This window comes from Atractosteus spatula, chromosome 8, assembly GCF_055471065.1.
Source record: "Atractosteus spatula isolate fAtrSpa1 chromosome 8, fAtrSpa1.hap1, whole genome shotgun sequence".
Classification (NCBI taxonomy): Eukaryota; Metazoa; Chordata; class Actinopteri; order Semionotiformes; family Lepisosteidae; genus Atractosteus; species Atractosteus spatula.
This window is the reverse complement of record NC_142713.1, coordinates 15,719,564-15,735,618: the sequence shown is the minus strand read 5'-3', so window position 1 is coordinate 15,735,618 and position 16,055 is coordinate 15,719,564. Positions and strand designations below refer to the sequence as shown.

Genomic DNA, 16,055 nt, shown 5'->3' with positions numbered 1-16,055 from the left:
TTAACTTTCCATTTTCCTTTCATATAAACTATTAACTATTAATGCTTTGAATGTATGGAGTACATTGTATATAGATCACATATTAATTATAGCTTAAAATTGTCATGATTGCAATCTATAAAGCAACAAAATGAGAAAACTGTGCAAGGGCCTGAATACTTTTGCAAGGCACTGTACTTAAAGCTACAGTATTACCATATAATACTATCAACTATAAATTAGGGATGTCTTCTTGATTAATAGTGCTCACCAAAACAACAACTTAAAGATGGATTGCAGACAGTGTTTATTATTTTCATTGCTTAGGTACGAACCTTTTGCATATCACTTTTATTAAAATAAACACTTCATAGCTCCCTGTGTTATTTACACTTCTCAGGAATTGACATAGCAAACATTAAATTAGTACATATTTGTGTTTAATCTCCATTCTGTTAGATCTTATGTATTGTTATTGCTGGAATGCTGCATTTCAACTTCTGCCAGTTAAGACGTCAATGGTGAAAGCCTAAACCTTACCACCAAGAACATTATGTTTATTAAGTTATAAACAGTGCTAAATTCCCTTTGTGGCTCACAAAAAATATTGTAGTATTAGTAACGAAACATGTAATTGGTGTCTTGAGATTTACAGTAATTTATTTAAAAATGAAAAAAACAGAGAGTTTACAATCTGTAAGTGATTTAAACTCTAGACCAAAGTAGTAGCATCTTGATGTGGTTTTAGCTGACAAGAGTTTCATTAGGAATGCAAGCCATAACTGCTACAGAATGAACCCTATGAAAAGTAAGCTAACCTTTTTTATCTAATACATTGGTAATTTAGAGTAAACGTTTCACTGAGCCATTAAACTAATTTGAAAAATTTGCTTTATTCGATTTTTCCCAACCAGAAAATGATTAGAAAAGTTTAGAAAAATAAAATGGAAATTTCTCTAATAGGGCAACTCTAATTTTGTATGCTGGAACTTAAGTTTAGGATTTTGAATTATAACACAGTGGTTAAAGTGCTACATTAAGTGCTATGTGGACCCTCTGGCTCTTTCAATATCAAATGTAATAATCACAGGAAATTATTTAGCATAAAAACGTCTAGGAAAAAAAACTGAACCTTTACTTACAAGTAGTATAACAATTCCATAACAACTATATTATAGTTTAAAATAAACCCAATATTTCCAAAGAATAAGAAACTCCATACCTGGAATTCTCTGCTTCATGCATGTTTAAGCTTTATTTTACTTGCTTTATAATGCTGTATTTTTATAGGGTACCTACACACTTTTTTTTTTATACCCATAAACCAGATCTGTAAGTTAACATTTTATTTGCATTGATAACAGCCCTTAAAGCAGTTAGGCTACTGTTTGGGTATTGTACCTGTAGTATTAGCAGCATCTGGATGATGGAGGGTGGCACTCTGGCACGTGGCCGGGAGATGGCATCTTCAAGTTTTATATTGAGGGTGATGATGTTTCTGAAGTGAAGCAGAGCTAACTGGCGAACCGAGGGCTCCTTTCCCTGCACAAAAAGTACACAACACAATGCAACTTCTTTCCCCAAAAAAAATTAAGGACATACTGTTGTGTAAACTGTGAACTCAAAAAAGTATTACTTTTACTCTTCCATGACCATATTTCTACCTTATGTTTTTGTCCTTTCTTTGTTTATTGTAGCTTACAGCTGAATAATAATATAACATGAATAATACATGCTGTATATATTTTGTCGTAATTAATATTAAATCAGTATAACATGTTTTTAAAAGTTTAGACAACAATTTTAAACAAAAATTTCAGATGACCACAGCAAGTGTCTAGGGTTTGTCCAAAATGAAAACAAAGATATACATATATAAATATATGTTATATTTATGTATTTATATATAGGTAAATAATACATTCAACCTTGTAAATGTTTTATCTCAGCCTGGTTGAACATATTTTATAACACAGTTTTAGTTTTCAGTTAAATTGCAACAATTCATATGGGACCCAAAACATTAAAAATGAATATATTTACAACAGTGTTTTGTGTTTTTAATGAGTCTTATAAGTGTTTTAGTATGTGCCTCCTTGAAATTGAGAGTGCTGTTAAACAGAATTATAAAGAAGGAAAATCCATTAAAGATTTTAGACATTGCCCTACATTCTCTCAAATCTGTCAGTCATGTTGGTGATCGCTGATTAACCAAAAAGATGGAAGGCTAAGAACTACATTGAAGAATTGAAGTGTAAAACTTTTCAAATGCATTACTCATTTGCTATTTTCAACACAGTAATAGAAGAAATAATATTGTAAACCACCTGAACGGGATAGAAAATAGCCTGAAGCATAGAGAGGACATCACAGAAGAAGAAGTCCCACGTCTCAGCCAAAGAGTCCAGTAACTTCTGACCTATGAAAATTGTACAATTAAAAAAAAAACATCATTGGTGATAAATTTTCCACTGCATACTGTATATAGAATGATCTGTATATACTCTGAATTATATACTATTTTTAAAATAAATATTAATATTAATATAAATATTAATGAGAATGATAACGGGGATGATGTATACAATTCTCTTCACATTAACATAATGCAATACTTTTGTAACTGTACTTATGAGTTTGCACTTGATGGAGATAATGGAACTTAACATGTGTGAAGACATTATTGTGTGTAATGTACTCTCACCCTTGTCAGAAAGATGAGGAGCAATGGCAACATGGTGATATATGGAGAAATCTATTTTTAGACAAAAAGATCTGAGGAGAAAATGGAGAAAAAAAACTTACAACTTATAAAACCTTTTGAGCCAAAGGTTTTGCTGCTGGTTTCAAGCAAGTGTGTATTTTAGGGCAGGATAATGCAAGACAGCACAGTGTCTATTACAACGGCACAGCTCCAAGAAAATGTTTTGACGCTGCCAGCTTTTTACTCTGACGTGAGTCCAGTAGAACACCTGTGGGTAATATTTTTGTTCTTTCCAGGTATGTTAACTTTTTACTCATGGTTTTTGAAACTTAGAATGTAGTATATTGGCAATGTCTGTCTTATAGTGTATCAAAACATATATTGTAAATTAAAAAACATTATATATTTATAAGAAGATATGAAATAACTGCAAAAGAGGAGGTCATTAATCCTATCTTACTCATTCGGTAGTTTAGAAGCTAAGTGAATCCAAACCTGCATCCAGCCATTTCTTAACACTGCCTAGAATTTGGTCATCAACCACATGGTTGGGAGCCAGTTCCAGATACCCACCACTCATGTGAGTTTTTCCAATTCTTTTGCTGTTCTAACTGAATTACCCTTTTGTTTTCAAATGTGACTCTGTGTCCTTTTTAGACTACTGAGTGTTCCTTACTCAGTACAGTTCCTTATCTATACCCCTTAGGATTTTATATTCATATACCTGGATCAGATTTCAATCTCCTCTTTCCTAGACTGATTAGATCAAGCTACAGGGTATTCTAATTAAGGTATTTTTAGTACTGTACATTGTAATGCTTAAGAATAACTGTATTTAAAGTCCAAACTTTTTGCTATATACACAAGCATTCTGTTTGCTCTTGTATTGCTTCCCCACATTGTCTTTATAAGGACATAGAAGAACTTATACAAATACCCAGATACCCTTTCAACCTATAACTTTCTATAACTCAGAAGCACCTGTGTGATATGAACGGTGTATGTTCCAACTACCGATGTGCATCACTTTGCGCTTAGCACTGTTGAATGTAATTTGACAAATGTCAGCCCAATCCATGTTTTTTTCGATCTCCATTGTCACCCTTTATATGTTTGTTGTGCCCCCTAATTATCAGCAAATTTAAGTAGATTCCTATTTTCTATGTTTACCTGAATAACTGATATACTGTAGATCAGGAACAGTTACAGGGCTAAAATGGATCCATGTGGCATATCACTACTCACATCTGTCCAGTTAGAGGTTATGCCACTTACAATAATACGCTGCTTCCTGTTTGTACATGTGCATACATTATCTTGGATTTTTATGGCTTATGGATTTGAGAACCTTTTATGAGAGATCTTATCAAAAGCTTTCTAAAAATCTATATATTTCTATATGCTTTATCATTATCTATCTCCTTGTTGCTTGTTCAGAGAATTCTAGCAAGTTAAGCAAGACCTTCCGTTTCTAAATCCAACTGGGCTGTCTCATCTAATTTAGTTCTACCCATCATTCCCGTACCTTAATCCATAACAGAAGCAAGACCAATTGAACTGTAAATATCTGGATCACTTCATTTTATGATGGATTAATGTTACATTTGCGATTTTCTCATCTGTGGGTCCCATTCTAAGTGGGAGCGGAAATATTCTGCCTAGCGGTCTATGAATGATATCCCTCATGTCAGTATCACACGTAAAATATCATCAGGCCCTGACAATGCATAGGTTTTTAACTGTCGTAGAACCTCAGTATCAGTTATGCTAAAATGTTCTGGTGGAGCCCGTTCTATAATATGGAACATGTTATTGATGCCTTGTATTGTAAACATCTGTTTGAAATATTCATTATCTTCTAATATTTAGTTCCTTTTATCTCACAAACTTATTATTTCCATTTTTGTAGTTGTTATTATTTCCACTGTTGTAGTACTGGAAAAAGTGCTTTGTACTATCTCTGCGCTTATCACTTTGTGACATCTCAGAATCATGGACCCTTGTACAAAGTTTGTAAAGCTCTCATTTCCTTATGATTTTTCCCCAGTATCTCAATTAAACCAATTTTGCTGTATTATCATTACTTTGACTTAATTGTTTTAGGAATGAATTTGTTTAGAGCCTTTAAAATTATGTTTAAATACAGTTTAACCATTCTTTTCAATTTTCTCTATCCATCTATTCACAGTTCACTGTTACAGATGCAGCCATTCAAAATGCGCGGTAAAAACCCGCGGTACAGTAACCTACCCACAAGCCACCGCAGGGCACCGGAGGGCACCGCGGTAAGTGATTGGCTGGCCAAAATGACCGACAGGAGCACTCGTGGTGCATTGGTTGGTAGTGCAAAGATTTAATCATTTAATGTCTTTACTGTGCACATTTTAATCCACTTAGTTTTGAATATTTATATGGATTTTACCACTAAAGGGAAATTTTAGTAGCTGAGCATAAAAAGAAGAGGAGCATAACGCATCTGAAGGTCATAAACGATATTAATTTAGGAACATAAACATTACTGTATGTATGTAAACTGTACTGTGTATGGCTGGTCTTGGTAGTTTAAAGAAAAAATACACACCAGTCTTCCATTTCTCCCTAAACATTTTAAGCATGAAAGTTTTATGAAACGGTACCCAAATATGCGATTGCTGTATAGAATGAATTTTAATTTAAAAAAATTATTTAACACGAACATTAAGCTGTTTACATCTTCCGCCTGAGAACAGTCACCCGTTGCTACCCAATGCAGAAACACAGCCACTAACTAGCAAAGAGAGGACATTAGCTACCCAATATGATAAAGAAATAAATGATTATTTTGTTTATTTCTTTTGCACATTTATTTGAACATTTCCATCTATTGTACAAGCACTTGGAAACTGTCCAATCCCTAGTTCATCAGGCATTTTACCGGTCTGGCGCCGGTCTGTGTCTTCCAGGATATAATGCCAGCGAACTCTTGTTTTTATGTCCACTATAACAGACAATCTCCTTTGCTTTTAACCGAGCGTTTAATAATTTCGTAAATGAAAATGATTTACTTTATTTCCCTCACGGGATCAATAAAAGTATCTATCATCTGTCTAAACTATGGGACAGAATTCTGGGGTCTCCCCATACCAGAGATTATGGTAGGGCTTCAGAATGGTGATTGGCTGACACCATCTGACACCCCTCTGATTGGAGAAAAAAGAGGATTTCTTTCTATTCAAAACGTGTATTTTAAAAGTTTAAGAAGTAAAAACCTTACAGCGTACACAGATTTCTAAACTGATCAGGATCGTTATCTTTGTCTTATGCATAATAATGTTCACCGCTCTGTCCAGCAAATTAATAATAAACTTTATTTTATATAGCGTTTTAAACGAATAAGTAATTAGATTGCTCATAAACCTAATCACTTGCTTTTTCTTTTTATTTAGGCTCAGATTTCAACTATAGATCGTATTATTAATAACCATAATAACAACCAACCAACAAAAACAACCATATAAACATAATACCAACCAAAAACATAGATAACAACCACAATACAAAATCAAATATATCAAACCATTTTACTCTCGCAAAGTCCTCCAATTATCATAATCCCGCCCCTTATGCAAAACCAAACCTTCCTCCCATCCCAGTTTATCCTATTTATCATAAACAAAATCCACCTCAATTTTCAACATAAAGCATTACACAAAATCAATACCTCAACACTCCATACTCAACAACGATAATTCACAAACAGCCAGAACATGTAACTACACATTCCCAAACAGACCTAATTTCTATAGCCCCGCCCCTTATGCAAAACCAACATCCCTCCCCTGTTCTCTCCCTCCCCTGGCGGTTGTAATTGTTTTTATTTTCAAATAAATTTTAGCAAAGTCATGTATTTTAAAAATCTTAAGATTTTTATATTTATGTCTTCATTTAGTGGTTTCATTAGTGACAAAGGCTAAACTTTCTTGGAAAAATGTCTTTTATGTAAACCATGTTTGCTATTAATTCATTCAGGGCTAAAATATGTTCATTGTCTTCTAATGAAAGAAGGGTTCCTTTCGCCGTAGTCGGGTTGAAATTAGAAGCTTGCCACGCCCGGACTGTTACACCAACGCATTAGCATGTTAAAGCGATTTCATTGAGGAGCCTAGCCTTTAACTAGTAAGTACTGTACTTACTGGGTTTTTGAGGGGGGGGGAGGTGTCTTTCGCTGGAAATCTCGCCTCCTACTTTGAAAATACCCGTGAAACCGGTTCAATTCGTCACAGCCAGCACTCCTGCAGAGAGGGGGGTTGTACTTGGAGTGTATACAGTACACGCGTTATGCTCTTCGTTAATGTCTAAGCCGGAACATATCATTATATCTCATTTTGTATTTCTTAAAAAAAAATCGTTTTCCCAGCCTAACAGTATTGTTTTTAACCTGTAAAGCGCTTTGAGGAGCCACCTTTAAAGGCGCCATATACAATAAAGTTCATTATTATTACTATTGTAAATTTGCTGGACAGAGAGGTGAACATTATTACACAGAAGACAAAGATAGCAATTTTCGTTGCATTGTGTATCGTGCTGCTTTAATACAGTTTTAAATAATTAAAAGTCTAAACAGTATCAGCTTTATTTATGGGTTTTAAATAAAGGTGATTTAAACGCGATTTAAATCAATATAAATGTTTATATTGTAACGCATAGGTGACTATTCATTGTTATTAAAATGACTTAAATTCGATCATGTTGTGATATTTAGAAATATACATTTGTTTGGTGCGAGTGAAGTTTTATTTAATCTCTGAGCCATACTGATTCTTCTGGAAGCCAGTTTCCGCCAGGGAGTAAAAAAAAAAAAACACACTATGGTATTCTCTCCAATGCAGTGCAGTTAAAAACATACCTCTGATGCTGCTCCTAAATGAATATCGTTTATGACCATCAGAAGCTTTATGCTCCTTTTCTTTTTTCCAGTGGATTGAACAGGGAGAGGCATTTCATGATGTACTTTTCACTGATGAAACAACAGTGGCTCTGGAACAGTTTTTAACCATGTCGTTTTATAAAAAGGGGAGATATGTACACGTTACTGAAGCTAAAAGTTTAGCCTTTGTCACTAATGTAACCACTAAATAAAGACATATAGAAATCCCTACGTTACAGACTGTATATGGCTGGTATTGGTAGTTTAAAGAAAAAATACACACCAGTATTCCACTTTCTCCCTAAACATTTTAAGCATCAGAGTCTTACATGTGGTTATTTCGGAAACGTTTGTACGTGCTCCTTCTGACCATGTTACTGTTTACTGTTACTGACCATATTAAGTTTAAGTGCCTGTGGGCACTTTTCCTGTCCGTGGGGGGTGGACCGTCTTTCATTAGAAGGTTAGTCTGTTCTACTCTGAGAATGTAGAGGGGGTGGAAAGTGCCCGCGGTCATTTAATTAGTATTAAAATTCGCACTGATTCCCTTGCGAAGATACGGACATAGGAATATTCGTGCGTGGTCAAAAAATGGCATAAAAACGACAAAGTGAAGGCTGTGAAAACATTCAAAATGTACTTTATACACAAAGCAAATATACCCCCCCCCCCCCTCTCAATTCAATTCAAGCTGCTTTATTAGCATGACAGATGGGTACAATCAGTGTTGGGTATTTACTTTGCTTTGAGATGCCACTTTTAAAGGTGATATATAAAATCAAGGCTTTAACTTGCTTTAACTCCGCAAGTCTGAGTTCTTGTGTCTGTCCTATCCGAACCCGAAAGTATTACAATATGTATCTTTAGAGCTGGTGGTGTACAGCTTTTTAGTATAGATTACACTTTTCTAAAATGTATTTAAAAAATAAAAACGATTACAATCTAATCTTTCCACGTTTGATCCCAAAATAAATCTAAACGGGGAGAAAGCTATGCTGAAAGTTTATTAAGATACTTAGAAGACAAAGATATCAATTTATGTTGCATTTGTCTGATTGTGAATAAAAAAACACATATATTTAAACCCGCATTTGCGATTTAAATCAAAACGTTATTTAAATCAATATAAATGTTTATATTGTAACGCCTAGGTGACTATTCATTGTTATTAAAATGACTTAAATTCGATCATGTTGTGATATTTAGAAATATAAATTTGTTTGGTGCGAGTGAGGTTTTATTTAATCTCTGACTCAGTGATGGCCTGGCATGGTGAGGTGCGCTGGCAGCTATGTGGTGTTACGCAGTGGTGGCCTGACACGGTGAGGTGCCCTGGCAGCTGTATGATGCAGTGGTGGCCTGGCACGGTGAGGTGCGCTTGCAGCTATGTGATGCAGTGGTGGCCTGGCACGGTGAGGTGCGCTGGCAGCTGTGTGATGCAGTGGTGGTCGGGTATGTAGAGGTGCACTGGCAGCTGTGTGTTGTGACGCAGTGGTGGCCTGGCACGGTGAGGTGCGCTGGCAGCTGTGTGATGCAGTGGTGGCCTGGCATGGTGAGGTGCGCTGACAGCTGTGTGGTGTGGCGCAGTTGTGGCCTGGCACGGTGAAGTGCGCTGGCAGCTGTGTGATGCAGTGGTGGCCGGGCACGGTGAGGTGCGCTGGCAGGTGGGTGATGCAGTGGTGGCCTGGCACCGTGAGGTGCGCTGGCAGCTGTGTGGTGTGACGCAGTGGTGGCCTGGCACGGTGAAGTGCGCTGGCAGCTGTGTGGTGTGACGCAGTGGTGGCCTGGCACGGTGAAGTGCGCTGGCAGCTGTGTGGTGTGACCCAGTGGTGGCCTGGCACGGTGAAGTGCGCTGGCAGCTGTGTGGTGTGACGCAGTGGTGGCCTGGCGCGGTGAGTGCTTTCACAGCGCCACCTCACCGTGCCAGGCCACCACTGCATCATACAGCTGCCAGGGCACCTCACCGTGTCAGGCCACCACTGCGTCACATAGCTGCAAGCGCACCTCACCGTGCCAGGCCACCACTGCATCATACAGCTGCCAGGGCACCTCACCGTGTCAGGCCACCACTGCGTCACACATATTTTAGCGCCATATATTTCATGGATATTATGGAATATAATGGATGGATATCTTAGTTATCTTTCTAGTTCACAGGTTTGCATGCATAATTTAATTTTGAAAGCCACTGAGACATCAGGTACTACTGTTGTATTTATGAAAAAGAAACAAAACAAAAAACATACTAACAACTGTGCCATCCTACTCCTTAGTTAATACATTTTATTATTCATAAACAGTTAACATTGTTAGCAAAATATTTTGAATTATATTTAACCCTATTTTTTCTTTAGTTTTGTATTTAACTTATTATATGATAGTCAGACTTAATGTATATTTGAACAATGAAAATATATTTTTACAAGATTTTACATTAAGCACTTAAAATTAATATGGTTAATAATAGTAAACTGTAACATGCTGTAACAAGATCGGTTAAACTGCGAAGAAAATGCTTTCAGAGAAAATGTTTCAGGTGTGAAGAACATAGATCTCCAATGCAATTTCAACCAAACCTGTTCCCACACACCCTGCCCCCACTACCATTAGAATATACACAAAGCACACAAAGAGCTAATGATCAGGTGACCCGAGAGAGAGCGAGAGAAACACCAAGGGGTGCGGAACCAGGGAACTATTACATGGAAAACGGGCGATCTCCCCAGACTGTCCGCCCGTTTCACTGTTACCTGGATACCTCTTTATTTAGAACTCACTAACACTGATTTTTAGTTTAGAAGGATTCAAGTAGGGTTTTAGATGAAAGGCAGCGACCTTAATCAAGCCCAAATCATAATTGAACCCATTCAGAGCCTACATTACATTTTAGCGTTTCATTCTGAGCAGAAGACCCTCACACCTGAAGAAGGGGGAGGTGTTTTTCGCTGGAAATCTCGCCTGCTTCTACTTTACAACCGGAGTGCTGGCTGTGACGAATTAAACCGGTATTACAGGTTTCAATCACAGACCATGTGACATGGGAGTCAGGAAACTAACACAGCGCCACCAGATTTGATAACGCTATAAAAACGCTATAAAATAATGTGACTTGGCACAGAACAAGTTTACAGCACAGTACAATAATAAATGCTGACCATGACTTTAGAAGCATAAATTGCCTTACACTCAATTTAAACACAAGCTGTCTTTAGCCCTCTAAGCTGGTTCATACAGAAATGTAGAGATCCAGGCTCAGAACACACAGCTTCATTAGCGAATACATATGCAGGACAACTAGAGAAGACGTTTTACAGAGGATGGATTTTTAGAAACATCCCATCAGTGACATCACTGAAGTCAACTCCTAGGTACTGTAACTGTCGTGTGGATAGTTTCACAAGAATCAGACAAAGGTTTAAGCATCGCTTGTTCTAGATAAAACTGCAAAAAAAAAACAACAACCCATAATGTACTTCTTTGCGGCTCTGTTTGCCCAAATCATATATTCACAACGTGAAATCTAGAAAATAATATTACGTAACCAAAATCCGCAATATGGAAACAGAACCTGTGTAATTGTTGATAGATGATGTACTCGTAACATTTTTTCAAGACGAACTACAACATTTAAAAAATGACTTGTATGTACTTGATATCTCTAATCAATCCACGGGTCCCAGCACAAAATGAAACTAAAACGCATACCGTTTCGCGCTTCTTATTAGTTGCTCAAAAGTAATTTGACCGTATGAAATGCATAATATAAACCTAGAAACATATACGTGAGCAGTACTTAAGCACTGTAGTATCGGTGTTAAGACATACCTCTCAAATACTGTAAATCAAGTTAAAAATATCTCAAGACCGATTCTGGTCATAATGAAACCATGTTTCGTGTATGTTTTCTTTAAAGTACCGAGACCAGCCATATACTGTATGTTTATGTTCCAAAATTAATATCGTTTATGGCCTTCACACGCGTTGCAGTATGCTCCTATTCTTTTTATGCTCAGCTACTAAGATTTCCCTTCAGTGGTAAAATTAGATATGAATATTCAATACTTAAACGGGCACAGTTAAGACATTAAATATACATATACATACTGTATACAGTACAGTTTGCATACGGTAATATGTTTATGTTCCTAAATCAATCTCTTTTATGAGCATGTGAAAGGCATGGTGAATCACTGTACTTTGCATGATTGGAAACAAATGCGTGATTGCGAAATGCTGTGGTGTTACTTTTACAAAGACGGTCAATGAAAAAAAGAATGTTGACCAGGGCAATACTTTGAGTTTACACTTACAGCTTGTCCAAGGTCATTCATTATTAATACTATTAGTAATATCTTCGTTAAAGACTTTGATGGCCACAGCTCAAACATGAGAGGTTGAGCTTTATTAGCTCCACCTTGCGGAAATTCCGGATACTATTATTTTGCTTGTCGTATTATAGGAGAATTTATGGTAACTCGCGGTATTTACCGGTAGCTTGCGGTAGACTGCGTACAGCGTACCGCAAAATAATGCGGTATCGCCCGCGCATTTTGAATGGCTGCATCTGTATCTCTGTCTTCTTCCTTCATAGGAAGTTTTTCAGTTTGTCTGTTTTTCTAAAATGATTTGTTTTTTTACTCATGTTTTTGAGTTTTAAATGACACAGAAAAAGATAACATTTTATGGTCACATATTCCTTTGGTTTTATCACATTTTTTTCACTTAAATTATATCCTGGTTGTTTGAAAAGATTAATTCAATAAAAGCAACTTGCCTAGCTGGTGTTTTTACAAACCTTTTGAAGAAGTAATCATTAACAATTTCATCCATCACAATTTCAGCTTCTGTATTCTCATAACAATATTCCAATTTATGTTTGGAAAATTGAAATCTCCAAGCAATGTAATGTAACCTTTGCTACATACCTTTCTTATCTCATCATATATGCCATATCTGCTTTAGGTGGGCTAACTCATACAACTATTGATAAGCCCTCTGAAATTGCATATTTCAGTTTAACACATATACATTCAAACGTGCCTGCAGCCTCTTGCTTCAGTTCAATAGCTTAAAGATTATTTTTGATAAACAGATGCAGCCATTCAAAATGCACGGTAAAACCCCGTACCGCGAGAAATTATCTACAGTTTAGCACATTATACCGCAGTACGTGATTGGAAGGCCAAAATGACTGACAGGCGGCACTCGTGGTGCATTGGTTGTTAGTGAAATGATTGCTTTATTTAATTTTTACTGTGCATGTTTAAATCCGCTTAATATTGAATATTAATACGGAATTTTAAAACTAAAGGGAAATTTTGGTAGCTGCGCATAAAAAGAAGAGGAGCATAACGTGTCTAAAGGTCATAAACAAAATTAATTTAGGAATATAAACATATTATGTAAACTGTATATGGCTGGTATTGGTAGTTTAAATAAAAAATACACACCAGTATTCCACTTTCTTCATAAACATTTTAAGCATCAAAGTCTTTAAGTTATATTAAAAATAAAATAAATAAACATAAATACTGTCAACTGTTCAACTGGTTTAATTCAAAACACTTAAACGGGCACAGTTAAGACATTAAATATACATATACATACTGTATACAGTACAGTTTGCATACGGTAATATGTTTATGTTCCTAAATCAATCTCTTTTATGAGCATGTGAAAGGCACAGGAATATAAACATATTATGTAAACTGTATATGGCTGGTATTGGTAGTTTAAATAAAAAATACACACCAGTATTCCACTTTCTTCATAAACATTTTAAGCATCAAAGTCTTTAAGTTATATTAAAAATAAAATAAATAAACATAAATACTGTCAACTGTTCAACTGGTTTAATCCAAAACACTTAAACGGGCACAGTTTATTCAGTGCCCCACTTTATTCAGTGGGGCAATTTAACAGACGCCTCAAGCCTTAAAACAAAATCGTATATATTGTAATTAGAATCGAGAATAACAAAGCAGTATTAAAAATACCACTGAAACTATAATAATGTATCTGCTCATCATTAACAGTATTAATTTAATAATAATAATTTCAAGCTTCTTGTATCTTTTTCAGAGTCACTTTTTTTCTTTGGTTTTCATAAGCTTCGCTTATTAAAATTCCTATTTATGAGACACGATGTTTCAGATGTCAATAACTTTGTGAACAAATGACACAGAGCCTGCAACCTACAGGTTTAAAGATCGCAAACTGTGAAAAATGTCACAGCTTTTATTTAAACAATATCTAGTACCTGGTTGCATTTTTAGAGACCTTAGTCTGAATAAAGTGAATCCCAGGTGCAAGTGACTTCATAACACGCGAAGGCATTATACTATATTTTTTATGCATCAGTTGAAGCCTTCTGAAGCCTCTAAAAAACATAAAAATATAACTTAATATTGTGTGGCACGATGGGCAATCGATTCTTTTAATTTTAAAGAAAATAAAAAATAAGTAAAAATAAAGTGTTTGCCTAAAACAGACATTGCATGATTTTAAAACCCATACAAAACAGGTTTAGTTAAAAACACAAAATCCACAAAAATGGGTGATTTTCCTTGTGATCAGCTTAGAATCTTTGTGTAAGCTGTAATTTTTATCAACTTTTTAATTAAACATTTTAAACACTTTAATTTTCTAACCACAACACACATTTTGTACAGATACAGTACAATCACATTCTCCTGTCTTCCCATGGTGTGAAGCAATTTAGCAGGTAGCTGAGAAAATAGCGTACAGCCCACTGAGTTCAGTCAGAGAAGAGGCGTCGCCGTAGGGAGACCGTTCTGCAGCATGCAGTGTTTATGGCACTGAGAGTGTCTGCCTTTAAAACTTAATAATAAAAAAGCCTGTTTCCTGCATTGTCATGTCACACCGGGGGGAAGGAAAAGTGCCCGCGGTCATTATTTTTAATGACACTAGTACTTGATCACTAACATCACTAACAATCTTGGTCTTGCTCATGTATCATCGCCACTCATTTTGTAGTGATTCAAAGGCAATTTCAAACACCAAATTGGACTGAAGAAAACCATTTTTGAGACTCAGCACAGATTTACAATCTGTGTAAATGCATTTATTAAATATACTTCAATACCATAGGGAATCACCTCAACAATCCACCACCTTGCCATTCCATGTTTGGAATGAACACAGATATCTTTGCCTGTGCTGGGATTTGGGTTCTAAGCATGAGTTTTACACTGCCTAGATTTTCAGAAGAGGGCTATGTCACTTCTGTAACTAACTGGCTTAGTCTATGAGCCCTGTTACACATTTCCTTTTGTAAGCAGTTTATATCTCTCGACATAAAAATACCTGTTGGTCATGCAAATGAAAAGTTTCCCAATGCCACATTTCAAATTATAAAACCTTTTACCAAAGCTGAGCAATCCATTTTGCAATAAAACAAAAGTGAACATATGGTGAGTGAAATGTACTGTAAATTTGTACATATCTGCAAAGCTATGTCCATATTTTTGTTAAAGATGAAAGAAGATAAAGGTCGCTACAAGTTTAAGATAAATGAAACCCACAATGACTTCAATTATTAATTTGTGCATGCAATACTAAATTAGTTCTAAGTAGATACTTTCTTAGATAAAAACAAAAAGCACTTTGCAGATTAGGTAACTCGTCATAGGTGATGTGGTTTGCCATGCCAGAACACAATATGCAAAAAAATGCATGCTGCATTCATGCAGGAGGCTCCCCAAGAAACCACATGCATAAAAAGACACCTCTTAATACATGATATCCAAAACTCATTGAGTAAACAGGCAATAGAATAAAAAAGTAATTTTAAAAAGCTGGGAATCTGATTTGTCTATTATCTGAACCTGTAGTCAGAATTCAGAAACTCATGCACATCTCTGCAAGTCTAATTTCTGAAAACAAGTGAGGTTTCATTGAGTTTTTGTGGACTGTAGATTACTAATATCAGTTTTACACGTCCACCTACATATGTTGTGAACAGTATGACGTGTGTAGAAAATGTGATGTGAGTTAAAGGTTGTCCCATTAGGTATGGTGACCTAAAAACCATGATAAAACCTGAACCTGAAAGCCATATCTTTAATAAAGTCAGCATCAAGAAATAAATACTGCATCGTGGTTAATAGAGCTCCTAGTGCATAAAAAGTCATTCACAATAAAAAGTAATTTCAAATAATCTGGTCTTGCAGTTAACTCAAGGAAAACTCATCCAGTAACTAAAATAATACTGCAACTTAAATATCACCCACCCACCTACAGAAAATTTAAAATGCGTCACTAGATTGCCTCACTTTAATCTAAACCTCAGTAAAAATACAGATTAGCAAATTGTTTGCAAATGAATGTACCTGCTAAACTTTCAATTTAGGATATTGAAAAAAATGAAAAAAGTTTAATTACTGGGTCTTCAAGAAACAACAGATTACATACAGGATGTTTAATGTCACAGAGCAACTCTAACAA

The 16,055-nt window shown here is 35.7% G+C and overlaps 1 protein-coding gene across 1 annotated transcript in view; it reads right to left on the bottom strand.

The window, feature by feature from the left end:
• The window catches only part of LOC148829206 (proline-rich protein 5-like), a 106,035-nt gene that overhangs the window by 39,307 nt on the left and 50,673 nt on the right, over positions 1-16,055 (bottom strand). The window contains exons 6-7 of the mRNA XM_088923144.1: positions 2,307-2,398; positions 1,381-1,521 (exon numbers count right to left, since the gene is read on the bottom strand). Coding sequence (XP_088779270.1) covers positions 1,381-1,521; positions 2,307-2,398 — 233 coding nt within the window. The remainder of the gene's footprint in view (positions 1-1,380; positions 1,522-2,306; positions 2,399-16,055) is intronic.